An 18851-nucleotide genomic window follows, 5' to 3' on the forward strand; every position below is an offset into this window, starting at 1 on the left:
CTCTCCGGCTCATTCTCTAGCCCCATTTTTCCCCTTCACTCCCTCATTCCTTCATTATTCTTTGCAGTCAGAGCAAATCTGACAGCAGCTTCTCCTCCTGATAACAAATTGAGCACTAGTCCTGGTGAATGACTCACATAGACCTGACCTGGCCTTTTACCTGATCATTAAAACACAGTAGCAGCGGTATAGGCGGCCAATTACGGAAGAGGTTCAATCAATAGCCCCTCACTTTGCCTTCCTTTGTTGGCTCTGCTTCTCCTTGCCCTGCCTGCCGTACTGGCTGACTATGTGAATGTGTGAGGCGACTGCAAGCAACTCGAGAGCCTGCATAATTACGCTCTGCCTGCAGCTGCACCGAGATAACACTAGACGCAGTGAGAGGTGCCACATCTGTGAGCGCGGCGCACCTGCCTTTGCACCGTGTGACTGTTGAAATGCTCTGACATAAACCGAGTTTTAAGGTTGAGGGTCTAAATACCGAGGACGGTTCAACTGGTGAGTGATCGTCAGCCGTCTCCTGATATGCGGCTCCATGCGATCCTACAGACTTTTCCGATGCTATTTAAGGGTGACCTTATTAAAAATGTTAACGCCATGCCTGCTTCCTAATCTACAGATTTCATGTGACAACAGCGACGCATCCACGCTTGTATTTGACATCGCTTGTGGGAGAGATGCTGGGAAGGAGCGAGACAAATAAGGGACAGATAAATCATTCTAATTTTGCAACAGAATGGTGTCAATGGTGACAAATTCATCACAAATTCAGGATAGACAATTAAAGTTTATCCAATGATTCAATCACGACTGATTATTGGTGATGATTTCTAATTATCTATTTGATGGTGCAGTGGTGAATGCCTCCGCTTCACAGCAAGAAGGTCCCTGGTTGATTCTGACAGGGGGCCCTACTGTGTGGAGTTGGCATGTTCTCCGGTTTCCTATAATCCAAAAACATGCAGCAGATTGCCCTGTGTATATGAAGGAGAGAATGAATGGTTGTTTGTCTCTATTTGTGGCCCTGCGATCTACCGGCGGCCCGTCCAGGGTTAACCAATGACCAATAACATCGCCCAATGACAGCCAGGATAGGCTCCAGCAGCCCGTTGACCTTGAGTGCAGGATAAGCGGTATGGATAATGGATGGATGCATCTAATCGTAATATTTAGAATGGGGGCGAAATCGGTCAGACCTGTTACTTGCTTGAATGTCAACTGCCAGAGTCAAGGAAAATAATTGGCCATCTATAAGATAGAGATGGAAAACAATTTATGGTTTTAATGGTTTGTGTATTTTTTTGAGCAACAGCAGGGTATTTGCTTTGCGGTTTCTTTTTGGGGGTGCTTTTATATATTCAAAGAGCTGTTTCATAGAATAATCTTATTGCTTTCAGTGCAGTGTCTGTTGCCGTTGCATATTTCAATTGTTTAATTGCCTGAGCGCAATAGAAGTTAATGACTGGCTGCTAAATGGCCTGCAGGCTGCAGCTAGAACAGAAAAATATGTTGTGAATGCTGCGAGCTACGACAAATAACTACGTGGTGAGTGGAAACAAGGCAGCCACACATGCGAGCGAGTACTTGCTGAAGAATCACCGAGTAATGGAAGGCAGTCGAAGATGGATGGTGGGAAAAAAGAAGAGGGCTGCAAAAGAAGAGAAATGGAGAACGGCCTCTTGAATTAGAATTTCGCTGGCCAGCTTTTACAGCCGGCCGTTACATATGCATCACGGTCACTCTGTCAAAAGCCAAATAAACTCAGACTGGCACACTTTGTGTCCAGACTCGCACTCTCATCTCAGTTTAGGTACTCACAAAAGGAGCAGATGCGCTACTGAATACAAACCCATCTTTGGCACAGGAATTTATTGCGTAAAATGGAATGATCCGTACACACAGACGGCACATGTCTGAGGCCAGCGTGCCACTGGAGCACCAAATGGTACCACATACGCATCATTGGATGGTTAAGAGGAAAAGGAGAGCTGGGAGCATGGGAGCACAGACAGAGTGATGTTGTATGTGTGAAAACAGCTGTTGAACCTGCATTTCATCTACAAATAGCAGAAATCCCAGGTGGAGTCAGAATTCAAAACAGCAGAAAGTTCAATTGTACCACATGAAAAGCAAAATTGTACTTTGAGTTTGAGGTGTTTTTTTTTTCATTTATTTTTATTTTTATTTTTATCCTACCTTTTTTTTCCACACTTCATCCACTTCCTCTTGTGAAGATGCTAGCAGCCACATTTTTGTCACAACACACAGACTTTCTATATTTTTGTCAGAGCTATCAAAAAGAACTGTTTGGCTCAGGATACTGCACTATTCATTTTTTCTTGCCTTATTTTTTGACCGAGGTATAATTCGGGCCATCCATTATTTCTCCGTTTGCTGATGGAGTGACTTACTAGCTTGCTCCCGCTTGTTGCTAAACCTTTTCTTCTTTTCACTGTCAACTGGCAATTTCATTATCACAATATATTTCAACCCGCAATAAATAATTCAATTAAAGTTCCACAAATGATGTTAATGCACATGGACGGCATGTGAGATCAGCCACAGGTTGAATGTAAAATCCACTGGCTCTTGCTTACATCTACTTCAAAGAGGAAATCACGGAAAGTGTATCTAGTCAAGCGGCATGATTTTAGATTTTGAATCATACTATAAAGATTTAACTGTAATTGTGAAGAAATAATTTATCTTGCAGTAAGGATGTTTTTTTCTTCTTCTTAGAAACAGTCACTGAGTGAAAAGATATCATTGTCACAGCTGAAGTCATTTAACTGTCAGGTAATGTTAGCATCCCGCGTCATTAAGGCTTAGGATGAGAGGCAGGAGTGTTCTGTGGATGGGCGGTGGAATTATACCCTGGCAAATTATTTATGTTATTATCTTTGCTGCTGTTGTTGGAGTTGAGCTTTCCCGTGTAGACCGGCAATTATTTTTTAAGTCGGGTAGAGGCGGTGAATATATTCAACCACCTGAATTTTATACAATGTCACATATTGTACCAGGCTTGATCTCTATAAGTTACCTCTGTTGTGCTCCAGACACAGCTGATGTGACATGAGCATCTGGTTGGACATAATGGAGTTTGACTCTTTTCTGGATGACAGTGAGGTGAGAAATGAAAGAGACAGGATTTAAAAAAATGTGTGTGTGTGTGTGTGACCTCTTCCTGTATGTGTGCATTGGACTCCTGGTGACTTGAATCAATGCTGCCCCCCCTCGTCCTTTCATCAAAGTAAGATGTAAATGAATTAAAGTCATCTGATAATAAGCTTAAGAAGCCTCTTTGTTTCAATAACCCACGATAGCCTTGGAAACAAGCACCACCACCACCATGAGATTTTACGTCACTCTTTGCAGAAAACAGTGGGATTCTGAGGTTCTCCAAGCACTTTCCTCACCCTCTGATGGTGGTGTCCTTTCTGCGCTGGCAAGATCAGAGAGCCTCTGTGCAATTCTAATAAGAACGCCAGGAGGAGAGAGGGGTGGCTGCGGGGTAAGGTGAGGGAGGCAGACAAGAGAGGAGAGAGACTGCGCATTTGTATGTAAGAGAAAGAGGGGTAAGACACAAGGGGAACGGGGGCAGGGAAGCAGACGTTGAAGTGTGTGTGTGTGTGTGTGTGTGTGGTTGGCGAGGGGGGGCGAGACAGAGAGTGAGCGAGGGAGGGGAATTGATACGGTGAGAGAGTGAGAGAGAGAGAGAGAGAGGTGATTACATGGAGCAGCACCCCACTTCATCAGGCAGCCCTGCAGTGTGATCACACAGAACGGGGAAAGGGGGCTATGAGATCCAGAGCGAGGGAAAGAAGGCAGAGAGAGACGAGAGCAAGGAAGGGGGAGTTAAAAAGAGGAGCTTGAGGGATTTGCTGGGATGAGACGGGGGGGAGGGTGGGGGGGCGATCACTGAGTCTGTTGCCTGTCGTGGATGTGGGAAGGACGTGGCAGCAGCGGCTGAGCTTGAGGCATATCTGTGGTCTCCTGTGTAGAAGTAGCTGGCGTCAGGACGTCATGCCCTGTGAGCAGTGAGGGGTAGCGTGTGTGAGCCAGGAGCAGCTGCTGTGACTGCACCGCCCGCATGTCTCAGACAGGCAGGGGATGCAGCAAACCTCTGCCCTGATCAGACAGCCTGCTAACTGTAACCCAGCAAGGGGAAGAACCAGGTGGGCTGGGGGTGCGAGAGGAGAGTGTCTGCCTCGGGAAGGAGCTAGCTCAGCCAGCGCTTTTGGTCCTGCAGTGGTACTTGCTTCAAGAGTCAGGAGGCTCACCTGCCGTCTGTTGGATCTGAAACCCTGGATTTTTTTTTATCTTTTATGTTTTTTGATTTGATTTTTTTTTTTTTTTGGCGCTGTGAGAGATGAAGAGCGTGTTCTCTGGCGGAGTCATACTGCCAGCCTGTGAGCCAGACGCCCGCTGAAGTTGTGTGAATGCTGGCCGGCACCGGCACAACCAAGGACACCAAACATTTTCCTACAAGAGGACAGCTTACCGGGAGCTTTGTCAAGGAATCTATACTTGAATTTGATTATGATTTGAGGAGTTTGGAATCAGCACAACGTGGAAATCCAAAGCCAGCGTTTCTTTTTGATGTAGGATTTACAATATATCTACCTAACCATGCTCCTTGTGGCTCTGGAGTAAGGATGAAAATGATTTAAGCAAATGTCTATTCCTTGATCCAAAAAAATAACATGAGTACCTCAACAGTACTTTAGAATGCTGCTACCTTCATTGTATGAGCCGTGTCCTAGCTCTCAAAGAGGTTGACCAATGAAGCCATGGGACTCAGCCAGAGCTTTACAAGTATGTGATGAAAACCCTGAGAAATCTATATTAGGGATATTTCTGTGTTACATCCTGACGGAGCGATTTAAGATTTTACAAGAACGGCGGGGATCGTTTCGGCAAATTCTAGAAATGCATAAACATTTGTGACTTAGTGATGAATAGATGTCAATTTTAGCCTGAAAATAATCCTTTAGTGTTGAGTATTGCTGTGTTCTTGGACCAGCTTGGCACCTGTTTTTTCCTTTTTTTGTTTTTTTACACTCGCTCATCTGCTCACTAAAGGAATGTTTAGTGAACCCTGTTTGTTGGATGATGCCACAGTGGCTCAGTCCAACATAACCACCAACACCGAGCTTCAGATGGGCTTCCTTCCCTGCACTACCTCCACCCTCGCCTGACATTTCCAGTCAGTCACACCAACACCAGTGGGTGTATATTAGCCGAGTCAGTCCCCTGCAGGGCTTGAGCTGGGCCCGTAGTTCTTCCTTCCCTCCTCCTGTGTTTGAGTTAGCCGGGCCCCCGCCTGTACCGTGGGAGCCCCTCACCCCCGGCCTGGACCCTGTCTCCCCCCCTCCCCGCCTGGTGCTGCTGCACTCGGCTCTGCCTCTGCTGGCCAAGGATGATGTGGCAATGCCATGTGTCGTCCTCTGAGTGCCGCTGCTACCGGCTGAACGGCTTCTCCCTGCTGAAGCGCTTCCCTCTCTCGGCAGATGGGGCCTGTGGTAAAGCCCTGGACCAGCCGGTGGGAGAGTGGCTGGAGCACGTGGGGCTGCCGCAGTACGAGAGCAAGTTCCTGCTCAATGGATTCGATGACCTACGATTCATGGTGAGTCACCTGCAGCTTGTCAGTGCAGGGGTCTTTTTTTCCTTCGCATCACTCAGCCTCTCCCTCCATCAACTTAGCTGCATTTGTCTTTTCATGCCATTGCTTTGCTCTTTCACCCTCCACTTGTCTTCCACTGGCTGCACACTGCCCGCCCCCCCCCCCCCGTACTTTTCTTTCCCACACACCCTCGCAACCTTTCTCCTGCCCCCACCCCCCCGCCCCCTTTCATGACTCCTCTTCACCTCTGTGCAATGCATGACCCCGTTAAGATTTATGGCCCCTCTCTAGATCCTTTCAAAGAGTATGTGCTGCCACCGATGGCAAGACAAATGACAACTAAAACCCATTAACTTTCCTCAGCGTTCCCAATTATACTATCTCATTTACTGTACACCCCATCTTCCCCGTTTTATAGAATATTTTGATTCACAGACACTGCACTTGGTCTCAGTCTAGTAACAGTCACATAAAATGGACACACAATCCGCAATTTTCATATTCCGCTGTTTATTATAAATGCACTTTGCATGGTGGCCGGCCAAATCCTACTCATTATGGTGTGCACTTTGCTCATGAGAGGTTTTTTGCAAAAACTACCAAATGGATGACTCCAGCAGCAACTGGACACACACACACACACACACACACACACACACACACACACACACACACAAACACACATATATATATTTATATATACACTTTTGCCATTTAAATTGTGATTGCACAGATTTCCCTCGATTTTTTTTTTTCCAGGCTTGAAATGCGTTATTTTAATTAAAAAGCCAAAAAAAGCACACAGAGCATAAAAAAAAAACACTGGCAGGTAGACAGTTTCCAAAATACATTTACCTCTACACCACAAATATGTCAAGGATGATTGTGTACCGATAAAATCGAACCCCAGGGTTAAATAAGAGAAAAAAAATTACGATCATGACCACTATCATGTTATATATGACCAGTGTGACACTGCCTGTTGGCAAATTAAGCAGAAAATAATGTGACAAAACTATAAATAACAATTGTAGAGTGTTAATAACTGGCCAAAGTGTTAAGGCGGATGTTTCTCGTACTGCAGGGCTACGTCCACACTATGAGCCACATGTCATATGAGGTTGTCACAGCAAAACTCAGTTAAGTGAAACCAGTGAGCTCCAAGGAAGAGAGCGGTCATATTCAGAAGGCGTTTCAGGCGAGGAGTGCTGCTCTGTGATCTGCTTCCCTTTCTTGTAAGCCTAAAGATCTCGACAGGGATTCCTTATTAACATGTGCTCTGAGATGAGACGCTCGCTCTTGCTTATTTATTAGCTACACCTGGATACAGGCTAATGCAGTATAACAGAAGTGCCCTATATAAATCACCCTTCATTGACTTATTTTAATGGCTATTTTCAAAGTAGTGGTAGAGCTGCAGTGGCGCTTATCTTAACTGGGTTTTACTGAGAGGTAGTTAACTGGAGCTGACGAGGTACGAGGAATATTTTTCTGTGTAAGCAGTACATTCAACAGCATTAATTTTTATAATATCTTGGTTAGTAAGTAAATGATTTATATTGGGACAACGGGATTGCAAGGTTGAGATTGGAAGAGAGGAAATATGGAGTTGTGGATGAAAAGGTTTACAGCTTGACAAATGAACGGGGCCAATGCATAGTCATTTTATAGGTTTCAATTTGCCATTCAGCACTTTTTGGTCAATGTGTACCAACACAAAAATGTCAAGGACATAAATTGGCTGCGATTTAAAAAAAATTTATATATAAATATACAGTACATATATATATGCATATACATTTGTGATTTCTGTCCTCTCAAACATGATTCAAGCTCTGGCTTTCAGACATGGTTAAATCTCTGATTGTCTTGTTAGTGATGCGAAATCCAAACTCTTTAAAATGTCCAAACATCTTTTTAAACTGGTTCGTTTAAGTTCAGTGAGGCAGTTTTAATTTTAATTTTTTTAATCGGTTTGCCCATCAGCATCGGGTGTTGGAAAAAAAAACCTTTCATACATCCACATGATAAATGATAAATGGCATACTAACTTGGTCATTATTCACAATTAGCACAGTCACATCTGACAGTGGTTTTTCTGACATGTCAAATGTATTTTTTTGTCTTTACTCCCAAAATATCAGCATCTGTTTCAAAAATTAAGGAACGGTTGAGATCTACATAAAATCGGTGAGGAAAAAGAAATTGTTAAATTGATCAACCCCAAACGCATACACACAGAATTACTTATGCCAAATAGAAAAATACATAATAGAATGGAGAAAACGCTGATAATTCAGTAAATCTGATACTCCCCATAAATCAGTCCTGCTTATTGATTGGTTCCCAGCAGTCATATATAACAATATGAAGAATAATCGGAGCATACTCTACACTGCAAACCCTCTGATATAAGAATTTTATCGCCATACATTGTACATGACTTGCACAGTGTTACCTAGATAGTAGATAAAATAGATTAATTCCTACAGCTGCGTCGGGCTATTCCGTGTTGATCAACATTTCCGCGACATAATGTGATAAGGATTACGGGTCATTAAACATTCTGATGTTCATTTTCATACAACGACTAATGTGTCTGCTCGAGGCTCGATGCATCAAGAAGATAAATTATTAGCCTCACAAGGCAAATTATCCGTGGATATTTACGAAGATATAGAGGTTGTAAACATGAGAAAGGTCACAGTAGTCAGGCTGAAATTGTGAATGCTTAATATTGTGCCCTTTTAGATTCCATCAGACTAGTTTCAAATGTCGTCAATCTTCATTCCTCGCATAACATCAGAATTTTTGATCGCAAAGAGAAGAAAATCGATGGGTAGTTGGGGGGCAGCGCTCTGTGGAGGCCAACTTGAGCACAGAACCACAGAACCACGGGGCCGATTACCATCCGCCGGACTTCCGAGATAAAAGATAAAGACAAAGCCAAAGCGTGAAGTACACACCACTAGTGTCACAGCACAGGCGGAAAGTGTGGCATGAAAAGTTGGCGTGGGCCTGCCCTCCGGAGCAAAAGAGCAGGAGCCCAGTGGGCTCGACTCTCTGCATGTGATGATTGCTCTGAGATGCAGCTTTTGAGGGATCATGAATTATAGACAGCTGTGTGCCCATTCTCATAATTTTTACAAGATGATTATCATTTTGTGCGCCTTTCATGCTTTCAGAAGTGGGTCGCCCGTAGTGCTCATTCTCTTGCCCACACATGTTATTTACACTCCAAAAAAATTAAACTGCCTGTTTTTTTTCAAGCTCTGTTGCTCTGATGTTAAAGGCAATGTGGCACTGAGGCAAATTCTTCAGTAAAGCTTACTAAAGAAGGTCCCCATCATGCATTTGCTTTGCATCTATCCTGCATTAATATTGCATCACACTCTGCAGCTCTCTCTTTTATAAATGCTATAATGTGGAGCTGAACATACATATTGTAACACAAGCTTTTTTTTTCCTCTGTCAGAAATTGTTGTTCCCGTTGACTCGCGAAAAAGCGACATTTGATTTTCCTAAACAAGTCTACTACGGGGCAGAGAAATAGAGCAATTCTAATTCACGCGTGCATTTAGTGAGATGAAGGACTACTACCGCAGCTACATCTGCAAGTCATAATGGATTAAATCAAGCGACCATAGCTCATAAGCTATGTACGAACTCAACCATACATTCCTGTCACATGTTTCAAATGCAGCATGAAATAATAAGTTTCAGTCTCCTGAGGCGTCGTCAAACTTCAAACTGTGTTAATAAAAGTAGAGAATCTATTTCAGTCCTTCCTTACATCACAAGCCGCCGCCTCATTTTGACCTTTATTCTAGTGATCGGCACCCTGATATGGGCCTGCGAGGGCTGCTGCATTGTGCTCTAAAACCAATCCAGTAAGAGCAGATTGAGTAAAGACTAGAACATTTTAACATGCCTGGCCAGAAAGAATCAATATGCAGCAGTCCACCGGGGGGAAACACTTAGCTCCACATTTTCGAGGCTCTCTGTGTGTCTTCATTGCCGCGTATAAACCGGAATAAGATGACAAAGAAGCAGATGCCGTGAATACGGGCGGCTACGTGGAACAGACAAGAATCTGCTTGCCAGTCAGGATTTCCGGAAGCCAAATTTGTTCATTGTGTCTTTTCTAAATAAAGAAATTGCTGGTTAATTTTTTTTCCCCCATTTATCTCCTGGACTGTTAAGTTTCCATCAATGAAGCGCAGCAGAAAAAAAGCTCCTGTAGATGCTGCTGCAGTTATGAGGGCTTTGCTCTCCATGAGTCGCACCAAATCAGACTGATCACTCTTGGCATGCACAATTGGTTTGACTTCATTGTCCTCCCACTCCGCTGTTACTGTTTGTGTCAGAGATGAGCATGTCCTACGTGTGGTTGTGTGTGTGTGTGTTTGGCAATAAATATAATTTGCCGTGGTAGTAGAATATGTCATGATACTTTTATTGACCTATTACTGTTATAAGCTGTGTTTTAATCCTCATAAGAAGTGTTTGTGTGCTGAATCCTTGACACTGTTACAATTACTTATGTAGTTTTTGGTGTTCTATCATGTCCATATTGGGTGTTCTTGTTTGGTGGTTGCAAGTGTGTGTGTGTGTGTGTGTGCACGCACAAACATATACAGTTGTGCCTGGCTGTGACTTATCTGTATGTCGCTCTTGCCTTTCTGCACATCCAGGGAAGTAACGTGATGGAGGACCAGGATCTCAGAGACATTGGGATCACTGACCCTGGACACAGAAAGAAAATCCTCCACGCAGCACGCAGCTTGCCCAAGGTACTTATCATCAAGACTGTACCTTAGCATTGTAGCGAACAGATTAGAGATTGTACACATTTGAGATTTGCTGCAGTGAAGGCAGCAGTGTGTCCCTGCTTGTGCTGTATCGTTCAATTCAATGGCAGTTCTCTAGAGTTGAAATCTTTTTGATGGAGTGGAAGAAGAAAACAACTTGTAGACACATTCATGGCTTGACAACATTAATAAGTCTATGGATTTTCACATTTTCAAGACTGGTTCTTGTAGTTTACTTTAGAGCCAGAATGATTAGTTGATTTGATACAAACTAGAGTCATCATCAACTGTAATTTGTAAATTAAAGTGAATCATCATTTTAAAGAATAAAGCAAGTACTGGCTGATTTAGCTTACTGAATATGAACGCTTCCTAGTTGCTTTGGACGTCTGGCCCCAAAAATGTCTGTTGGGCCCTGGCTGGAAACTTACACTTCATGTTTGGGCTGGTCTTGGACTGACCTATTAGTAATTGTATTCTTCAGTACCACTCATTCAGTACCATATATTGGGAGGGTCTTTGCAATTTCAGCAGCATGATTGCCTTGGCAAATTGCTTTTGGGGTTTGTCCATCGAGGCAGAATATAAGCAGTCCTGAGAAATAATGTAAAGGGTCTTTTGTTGTATCAGAGGCAGCAACATGACATTTTCCTCCCATATGGCACAACAATCTTAATAATGTTTTTTTGTGGAAAACGGTAGTATAGATGCATCACCATACTATAAGCTGATGTTTTCACTCTCAGTTTGAGTTCGAATTTTAGGCTTATTTTAAAAAAGATTATAGTAATTTGAAAACATTATATTTGGTCCTTCGGGTTGCTATGAACCAAGGTATTTAAGGATGTCCTCAAAAAAACAAACAAAATAAAAAAACAAACAAGATTTGGGGATATTTTCCATTGTTAAGGATTCAACTGATAAGGAAAATATTTGTCGTCATTAATGTTTCTAGTTTTTCACCAAGAGCTTAGACGCTTTTTAGATATCATGCAGATCGGAGGGGCAGAGCACAAGCCATGTCTCACAGAAAATGAACCTCTGCTTGTTATCGTTGAAGTTTTTTGAAAATGCAGCAACCAGTCCTTGAAAGTGCTTTGGAAGAGCAGCATTTTTCCTATGGCTGGTTTTGGTTTCTATGATTGTGTGGAAAATTGTGAAGGTAAAAATAACTAGACTACAGTAGCTACTCCAGCGCTTTATGTAGATTAAAAAAAAAGGCAAAGTAAAAACACAAAAAGGCAGAAGGAAAGGATATAATGGTTGGTCTGTGTGGGTTCATTAGAAAACTTTTATGGCTTGTCTCAAAAGCCTATCTAATTTTAGGATTTGGACGATTGTCCTTCCCTCCACTGTAATTGGAAAGCTACTTGGAAAGTACTAATGGTGAGGGTTGGGCTTTATATGAGGATGAATTTTGTTTCCGGCTATTGTGCTCTCAAGGGCTGGATTATCCCTCTGGCATTTTAAGAGGGCATGTGTCAAATGTTATCTTAAACTTGTGCTTCAACATTTTTTAAACTTTAGTTGCTGACTGACAGCAGTGTTGCCCGATATATGATAAGTATTATATTTATACCATAGTTTCCGGGCATGTATAACAGCACTGGATTGCGTTGCCAGATTGGGCAGGTTTCATCCCAACAGGGCTTCTTTTGGTGAGGTTGTTGGAGGTGGGAAAGGATTGGGTGTGGGAGATGAAATTTGGGCTGTCTTTGAATACATATAGTGTTTTTTTTTTTTTTAATTAAGTAGCTAACTTTCAGTCCCACACTTATATGGAATAAATCAGAAATTACAGTATTGTGACCAGAGCAACAATGTGTCCGTTTTGTCATTATATCATGTCTTGCATCTTTGCCGATTTGAAAATTTTCTGAAGATAAAATAAGGAACTATAAAGTGAAATGAATATTTTCTGCAGAGTCTTTCTCTGAATACAAAGATATGTACTTGTTCCTCACCACCTCTCTTCAAAACGTTAGGTAAAAGCACTGGGCTGTGACGGCAGCACTTCCCTTGCCTCCTGGCTGGATGGCCTTGGCCTGCATGAATACCTGCCAAACTTTCTTACAAGCGGCTACCGCACACTGGAGTGTGTGAAGAACCTATGGGAGCTGGAGATTGTCAATGTAAGACTAAGCCTGCATTTACCATTAAGCTTTTTGTTTTTAAAGAAAAAACTCATTAATGTATAAGAGAGGCTTCTCTATCTCATAAAAGCCTAAATTAACTGACTATAACATTAAAAAGTACCTTGCTTGTAGATAAACCGCATATCAAAAAGCGCTGATTAAATCCAGAAGGAGATACTTGTGTTTACAAGATGTGACGATCATGATGATGATGGTGTGTATGTGTGTGGGTGTGTGCGTGTGTGTGTGTGCGCGCACTGAGGCTACAGCAGCGGTGTCCATGTGGGGTCACAAAACTGATTAGCAGGTTTGTGAGATGATTAAAGGAATAGCGAAGAAGAAACATGATGCCATCTGCTGCCGTTTTTTTTTTCTCCAGCTTTTCAGTCTTTTTTTTGATGGTAGTGACAGGCTGGTTAGTTTTACCTCTTGTGAATTATTCAGATGACAGTGAATAATTTACTCAGTGGTTGAATTATTGACAGATGTTCAGTATGCAGCCTGTGATGGGAGGTCAACACAAGTCATTGTTTCTTCAGTCACAAGGCAATGCGGACAGCACCTAACTACATACGAGTGATTGATCCCCTAACAAACTTTTCAGTATGTGCAATATTCCACACAAATATAGGATTTTCTCTTCAAACCACTCACGAGTTGAATTTTACCACCAGTCAGAAATTGCTGTTTAGATGACTGCAGCGTTCATGATGGCTTCATTCATTGTGTCCTGTCCATCATTTAAAATTTCGATCGTCAGTGTTGGTTGTCAGGGCATAAGTACCCTCATGATCCTGAGGCTTTATGTACAGTGTTCACACATTTTCACCACCTGGGGCTTCTTGACATAAGGTTGATAAAGGAAAGAAAAGACAAAATCAACAGTAAAGACTGAATGCCCCCCGCTCCTTTGTCACAGAATTTAATTAGATTATGCAAGGGCTGCAACTATCAATCGTTTGAGCAACTGAGTGTTACACTGATCGATATTTTAGAATAATTATACTTTATTACAAATCAATGGCAAATGTGCAAATGTCTGATGTAATGTAATTGTTTGATTAAAAAAATAATCTTCGTTTTCATGGCTTACATTAAAATTTGACTAACAGTGGCATTTGAGATTCTATGATTATTTTCTCACAGGCCATACCTTAGTCAAAAAGGTTACAACTGAAATTTCTTTTTAAGTTAAAGTTAAAATCACTCCCGGAGGGCTCGTGATATTTTTAACTGTCGCTATAATTGTGTTGCGCTGGGCCAGCCAAACAAAATTGAATGGAAGATCATAGAAAACTGACCCTGGAAACAAATAGAGTACTGAGTGAAGTAATCACGGGTGTAGAACATGATGATGGACAAGAGACTGATTGGAGATGGAACAGGAATTGCATTCATTAACTGTGAAGCCCCCCAAACGGTGCGATAAGAATATTGTTTCAAATAAACATTCAAGTTACTTAAAGGCCTAATCCTGCCGGTTTTGTAATCACAAGCATTGTAGCTCCATCGGCCATGGAATATGGAAGAATATTCCCCCAAGTCTCTTTTTTTCAATCCAAGACCATGTGGGTCTCAGACACTTGCCGTCTTCTGTTTACCTGCTGTTATGCCACAACACACACAATGCCTCCCTACAAACACCGCAAACACACCTTGCATTAAACTGCCCATTCAGGTTCCAGTAATATGCTCTCTGCCAGTTGCTGTGCAAAAGAAATTACTTTCCAAAACACATATTTACCAATCAGTTTGTCGCTCACAGAGACACAGAGGCTGACAGGCCCACACAATAGAAAATGAACGTCCCTTTACGAAGAGCAAGAAAGTTGTAATCAACACGCATTATTACACACACGGATTATTAGATGATTTCTATTCATAGAATTGCTTGACTACTAGATATATCACAAACTCCCCCTAGATGAAACAACAACAACAACAATGATGGCTGGATGGCTGGATGGCTGGGTGGCTGGATGGATGGATGGATGGATGGATGGATGGATGGATGGATGGATGGATGGATGGATGGATGGAGGGTTACCCAGACCCACAATGAAGACTCCAGGCAAAGAATCGCATGAGCTTATTATGGGATGTGTAGTCCCAGCATCATAATTGCAAATATAACATTAATCTCTCAACATCCACGGTGGATGAGCATGAATGTTAATAGCCAATTATGCAAATATGCAGGATAATGAGTTTAGGCTACATATTATAAACCTCCCCAGACGAGTTTAGTCACATATGCTGAAAAATCATTTCGAAAAGTTTGATCGGACGTTTGCGATCAACATCTGCCAGGTATGGACCTGGACTTTAAATTAACTTCATATGACATTTGTCTCTTTTCCGTTATTTAAGTTGTATGTACAAAGATGGAGCTTGAATTATAGAGTGTCCTGGGAAGGAAACAGAACTGTACTTCAAGCTTACGGCAAAACAGACCGAGGTTGAATTATTGAGGAGAGTCATTTCTGTTTGCTTGGGGATCCGAGCCAGTGAGGGTTGCATGCCAGCAACGCAGTGTCAGAGTATTGTGGTTATATCTCTATTGGTTTCATCTGGAAAAATGACTGTGTATGACATACTGATGTACTGGTCAGTCTGCCTCATATTGTATCCCGGTGCCATCCTCTTCAGGTTATAAAGATTGGTCCTCTGGGCCACAGGAAGAGGATCATTGCCTCCCTGGCAGAGAGACCCTATGAAGAGGCTCCAACCAAGTCCCGTCGTCTATCCCCTATTATGGTATGGATGCTGATAACCAAATGTGATTTAAAAGAATGTTTTCTTCATTTCAGCAGACTTTCTTGCACTAAAAGCAATGTGCCAAAATGCAATGAGGCTTTTCTGGTGACTTTGCAAGGACATTTTGTGGCGGGTCTCATTTCTTTACATGGAGTGTTGATATTGCACAATCATCACCTTTGAGTTGCTTAGATTGATTGATTGATAAAATATGAACATATGAAGACACCACCACACTTATATAGTAAAATTGTGCTTTAAAAAATATGAAAAGATTACACAAAAATGACTATGAGCTAAAATGAATACATCATGAATACCTATATAATATAATAATAATGTATTTTATCTATTTTTAGCCCATTCTTACTTAAACTGTTTAATACAAATCAGTTTTTACAAATAATCTGTTCATATCAAGGTACATCCTGGTTATGCCGTTTTTTTTGAAAACGTGACAGTACCCTGTGTAATCCTATGTAAGCCAGTTATTTTTCTGATTGAGAAACAATCAAAGCAGAGCTTGTTACATGGAGAGCTGTATTTCTATGCCAACTTCATTTTTGTGAGAAAACAGCTTCATTTCTGTTGGTAGCGGAGATCTAATTTTGGAATGAGATTTTTCAATATCACAACAGTTAAGTACTAGGGGCTGATTTCCCAGGCAGATTAAAAACGGGCTGAAAAGAAGTGAGAAGAGGCTATTTTGTCAAGGATTATTGTTGGATGTAGATCATGGAAGCCAGCCCGTGTAGGATGTAGTCTCGATTCAAATCATTAATCTCGTGTGTGTCTCTGCTTAGCTCTGTGCACTTTGTGTGTTTTCATTGCAGTTCCATGACCTCCTGTCCCAGACGACTTCTCCCCTCAGTCAGATGGACCCCTATACCAGTCGATCCATGGATATGCTTCTGCCCCTGACTGAGTCTGACCGGAGGCGAAGAGGATTCGACCAGGACTGTAGTGTTTCCCTGCGCTCTTATTGTGAGAGGCCGCGATCTGTAGTGAGTAACACTGTCTTTCTCTTCTATTATCCACAACCAAACTTAGTTTGTAGCTGCAAAGTGAAGATAATGTCAAGAACTTTTCCCCAAATTTACTATGTCTGGGTTGTTTTTGCCTCTGGGCAATGTCACTTCTTCATCCTCCAATCTCTTCATCTTTGACCGAAGGCAATCTTGAGACTGTAATGAGGTATATCATGGTAAGAGAGAATCCGTACTAAATGGTTAATTGTAAACATATGTTGCAGTGGATTTAACCAAAAATATATATAGAGATAAATCTAACCCATAGCTGACCTAACCCCAATCGCTTCACTTGATATGGTAAATAATTTTGTGTTCCAAAACTGTACTCTCAAAATAATGCGACACTTTTCTGACATTTCAACCTACATATATCAGCTCAACCACTACTCATTGTTCTGGGAAAATCCATGACCTAATTCTGTTTTCAAAAACCTCTGTAGTTTTTTGGTTATTTGTTATTTTCAAGTAAATATGCGAGAGTCCATACAGGAGGTACGCCAAAATAAATAAAGTAACATGTTACTGTTTTCCTAACAGCCTGGACCTCTGTGAAGTTGTGTGTGTTAAGAGATAAATCATATTCCCAAAACTGTACAATGAACATGGGAAACGTGTCTCTCAACTGTGGCTTCAGGAGGGGTTTGGAGCTATCCAGACAGAGATTCGTTTCATTGCATTGAACACCAGAGCCTGTAATATGTTTATTAGATAGAATTATGCACTATGTGGAAACAAGGCTGTTGAGCATTCAGTCAAAGCAAAACTGTTGGTGCTGAAAACATGAGTGCAGGCACTGAGTCAAATTCATGATGTCGCCTCGAATGCACCCGGTTCTAATACCTGTCGAAGATCTCTGCAACATAATGAGACCATTTAGAAATCGAATTAATTAAAGTATTCCCACATTGCATCTTTAGAATCTTGTCGCGGTTCAAAAAAAAAGTCAGTGATGAAGGCTAATGCAGGATGATAGGCGGCACACAAACAAACGTCTCCAGCTTGCCATCTTTTGTCAAAAGCACTGGTGTGTTAGGTTTCTCCCAGTGAATTGTAACTCAGCTTGTCACTAAATCAATTAGGCTTAGGGCTTGTTGTGTTAGTAATATTTCAGCAAGCAAAATGAAATACAATAAAATCATGCATGGATTCAGTACTTGATGTGATGTGGTTATCTGGATATCTTTGTTTCCTTCTTAGCAGAATGAACTAAGAATAACGCTATGATCAAATTTTAACCATTTATTAAAGGTCAAACTGGCACATACACAAGTGGAGCATGCATGGTCAGCTGAGGCAAAGAAAAACTGCAAAGAAAATTCACGCACGAGAGAAATGTAGGGGGAGGACGCTATTCAGTGTCCACCTTTTTTTCAGATAATTGATGAGTGGTGAATTATTTAGGATGGTATATTTTGCTTTGCAAGAGATTTACAGGTGAGCTCAGCCCACTTTGACCTCAACACCCAACTCATTTAGCATGCATATTAACATGTCTGACTGCGGATAAAAACATGCCTCTGCTGAAGTGACGGCAAAGCAGACCGCAGGCATTTGCTTTACCGATATACAGCAATATATAGCAGATTTGCAAATTGGTTGGAAAGGAAGAACTTAAATATTTACCAATATAATTAAATACCTTTAAAAATCAGTGAGTCAAAGTTCAAATGATATTATTTAAAAGCCTTTCTGATAACTTATTTGTGTGTTTTATTGTACTTATTTTACTTTTTCTGTCAATGGCACAGCTCATTATCACAGCAAAACAGAAGACTAGTGTTTCACAATGCAACAAGAAACCAACAGAAATACACATGAGGAATACACACAACAGCTTAAACCCAATATTATATGTTTGCTTACATCCTTGGAGACCACTGAGATATATTACTTTATCAAATATTTATATATTATATATTATTTACTGTGTTTTACTATATATTGAGGATCTGTGTGTTTCCTATGGGTTTCAAAAGTCAAAAATAACATTTGAATACCTCCCCATCCCCAACATTTTTCTGAAGTTCCATCATCCAAACCGATTGTGCTTTTAAATAAAATCCGTTACATAGTATCAGGTTGTTATTTTTTTGGTGCGGCCTGTATTGACTTGTGGCAGGTGGTATTAAATGGGTCCAGATGTGAGTGTTTGGAATCAATTCATATTAACATCTGGGAACATGTTGTTGCATTTGTCCGAACGTGTCCTCAGATTTTTTGGCAGTGGGATCGAATGAAGATAGCAAACTCTCACGCTGCTAGAATAATTTTCACTCTATTCTCTCTTAACACCTTAACTATGAATTAGACGTCATGTTTACTGTTGTGTATATATAGTGTATTATAATACTTCTAGTTAGTGCCACTACAAATGTCCAAATAAATACCAGTAATGCTGATAAAGATAATCTTAGTGCCAGAGCTTAAGGGCCTTTTTGATTTGGTATTAGAAAAAAACAATTAACCTGCACGTACAGAAGCCAAGACTCCTTTT

The 18851-nt window shown here is 41.4% G+C and overlaps 1 protein-coding gene across 9 annotated transcripts in view; it reads left to right on the forward strand.

Moving 5' to 3' along the window:
• Positions 1-18851, forward strand: part of anks1ab (ankyrin repeat and sterile alpha motif domain containing 1Ab) — a 43143-nt gene that overhangs the window by 14776 nt on the left and 9516 nt on the right. For 8 of the 9 annotated variants that reach the window (XR_015106400.1, XM_086149920.1, XM_086149922.1 and 5 more), the window contains 5 exons: positions 5511-5626; positions 10318-10416; positions 12420-12566; positions 15219-15326; positions 16160-16330. Coding sequence is in view for 8 of the 9 variants with exons in the window: in XM_086149920.1 (XP_086006046.1) it covers positions 5511-5626; positions 10318-10416; positions 12420-12566; positions 15219-15326; positions 16160-16330 (641 nt within the window). In the remaining variant the exon portion in view is untranslated. Of the gene's footprint in view, positions 1-3927; positions 4816-5510; positions 5627-10317; positions 10417-12419; positions 12567-15218; positions 15327-16159; positions 16331-18851 lie in introns of those variants that run through there. The other variant, XM_086149928.1, reaches the window with a different exon arrangement.

This window comes from Fistularia commersonii, chromosome 7 (assembly GCF_037954325.1).
Source record: "Fistularia commersonii isolate RoL2024-O1a breed Wild chromosome 7, RoL_Fcom_v1.0, whole genome shotgun sequence".
NCBI lineage: Eukaryota > Metazoa > Chordata > Actinopteri > Syngnathiformes > Fistulariidae > Fistularia > Fistularia commersonii.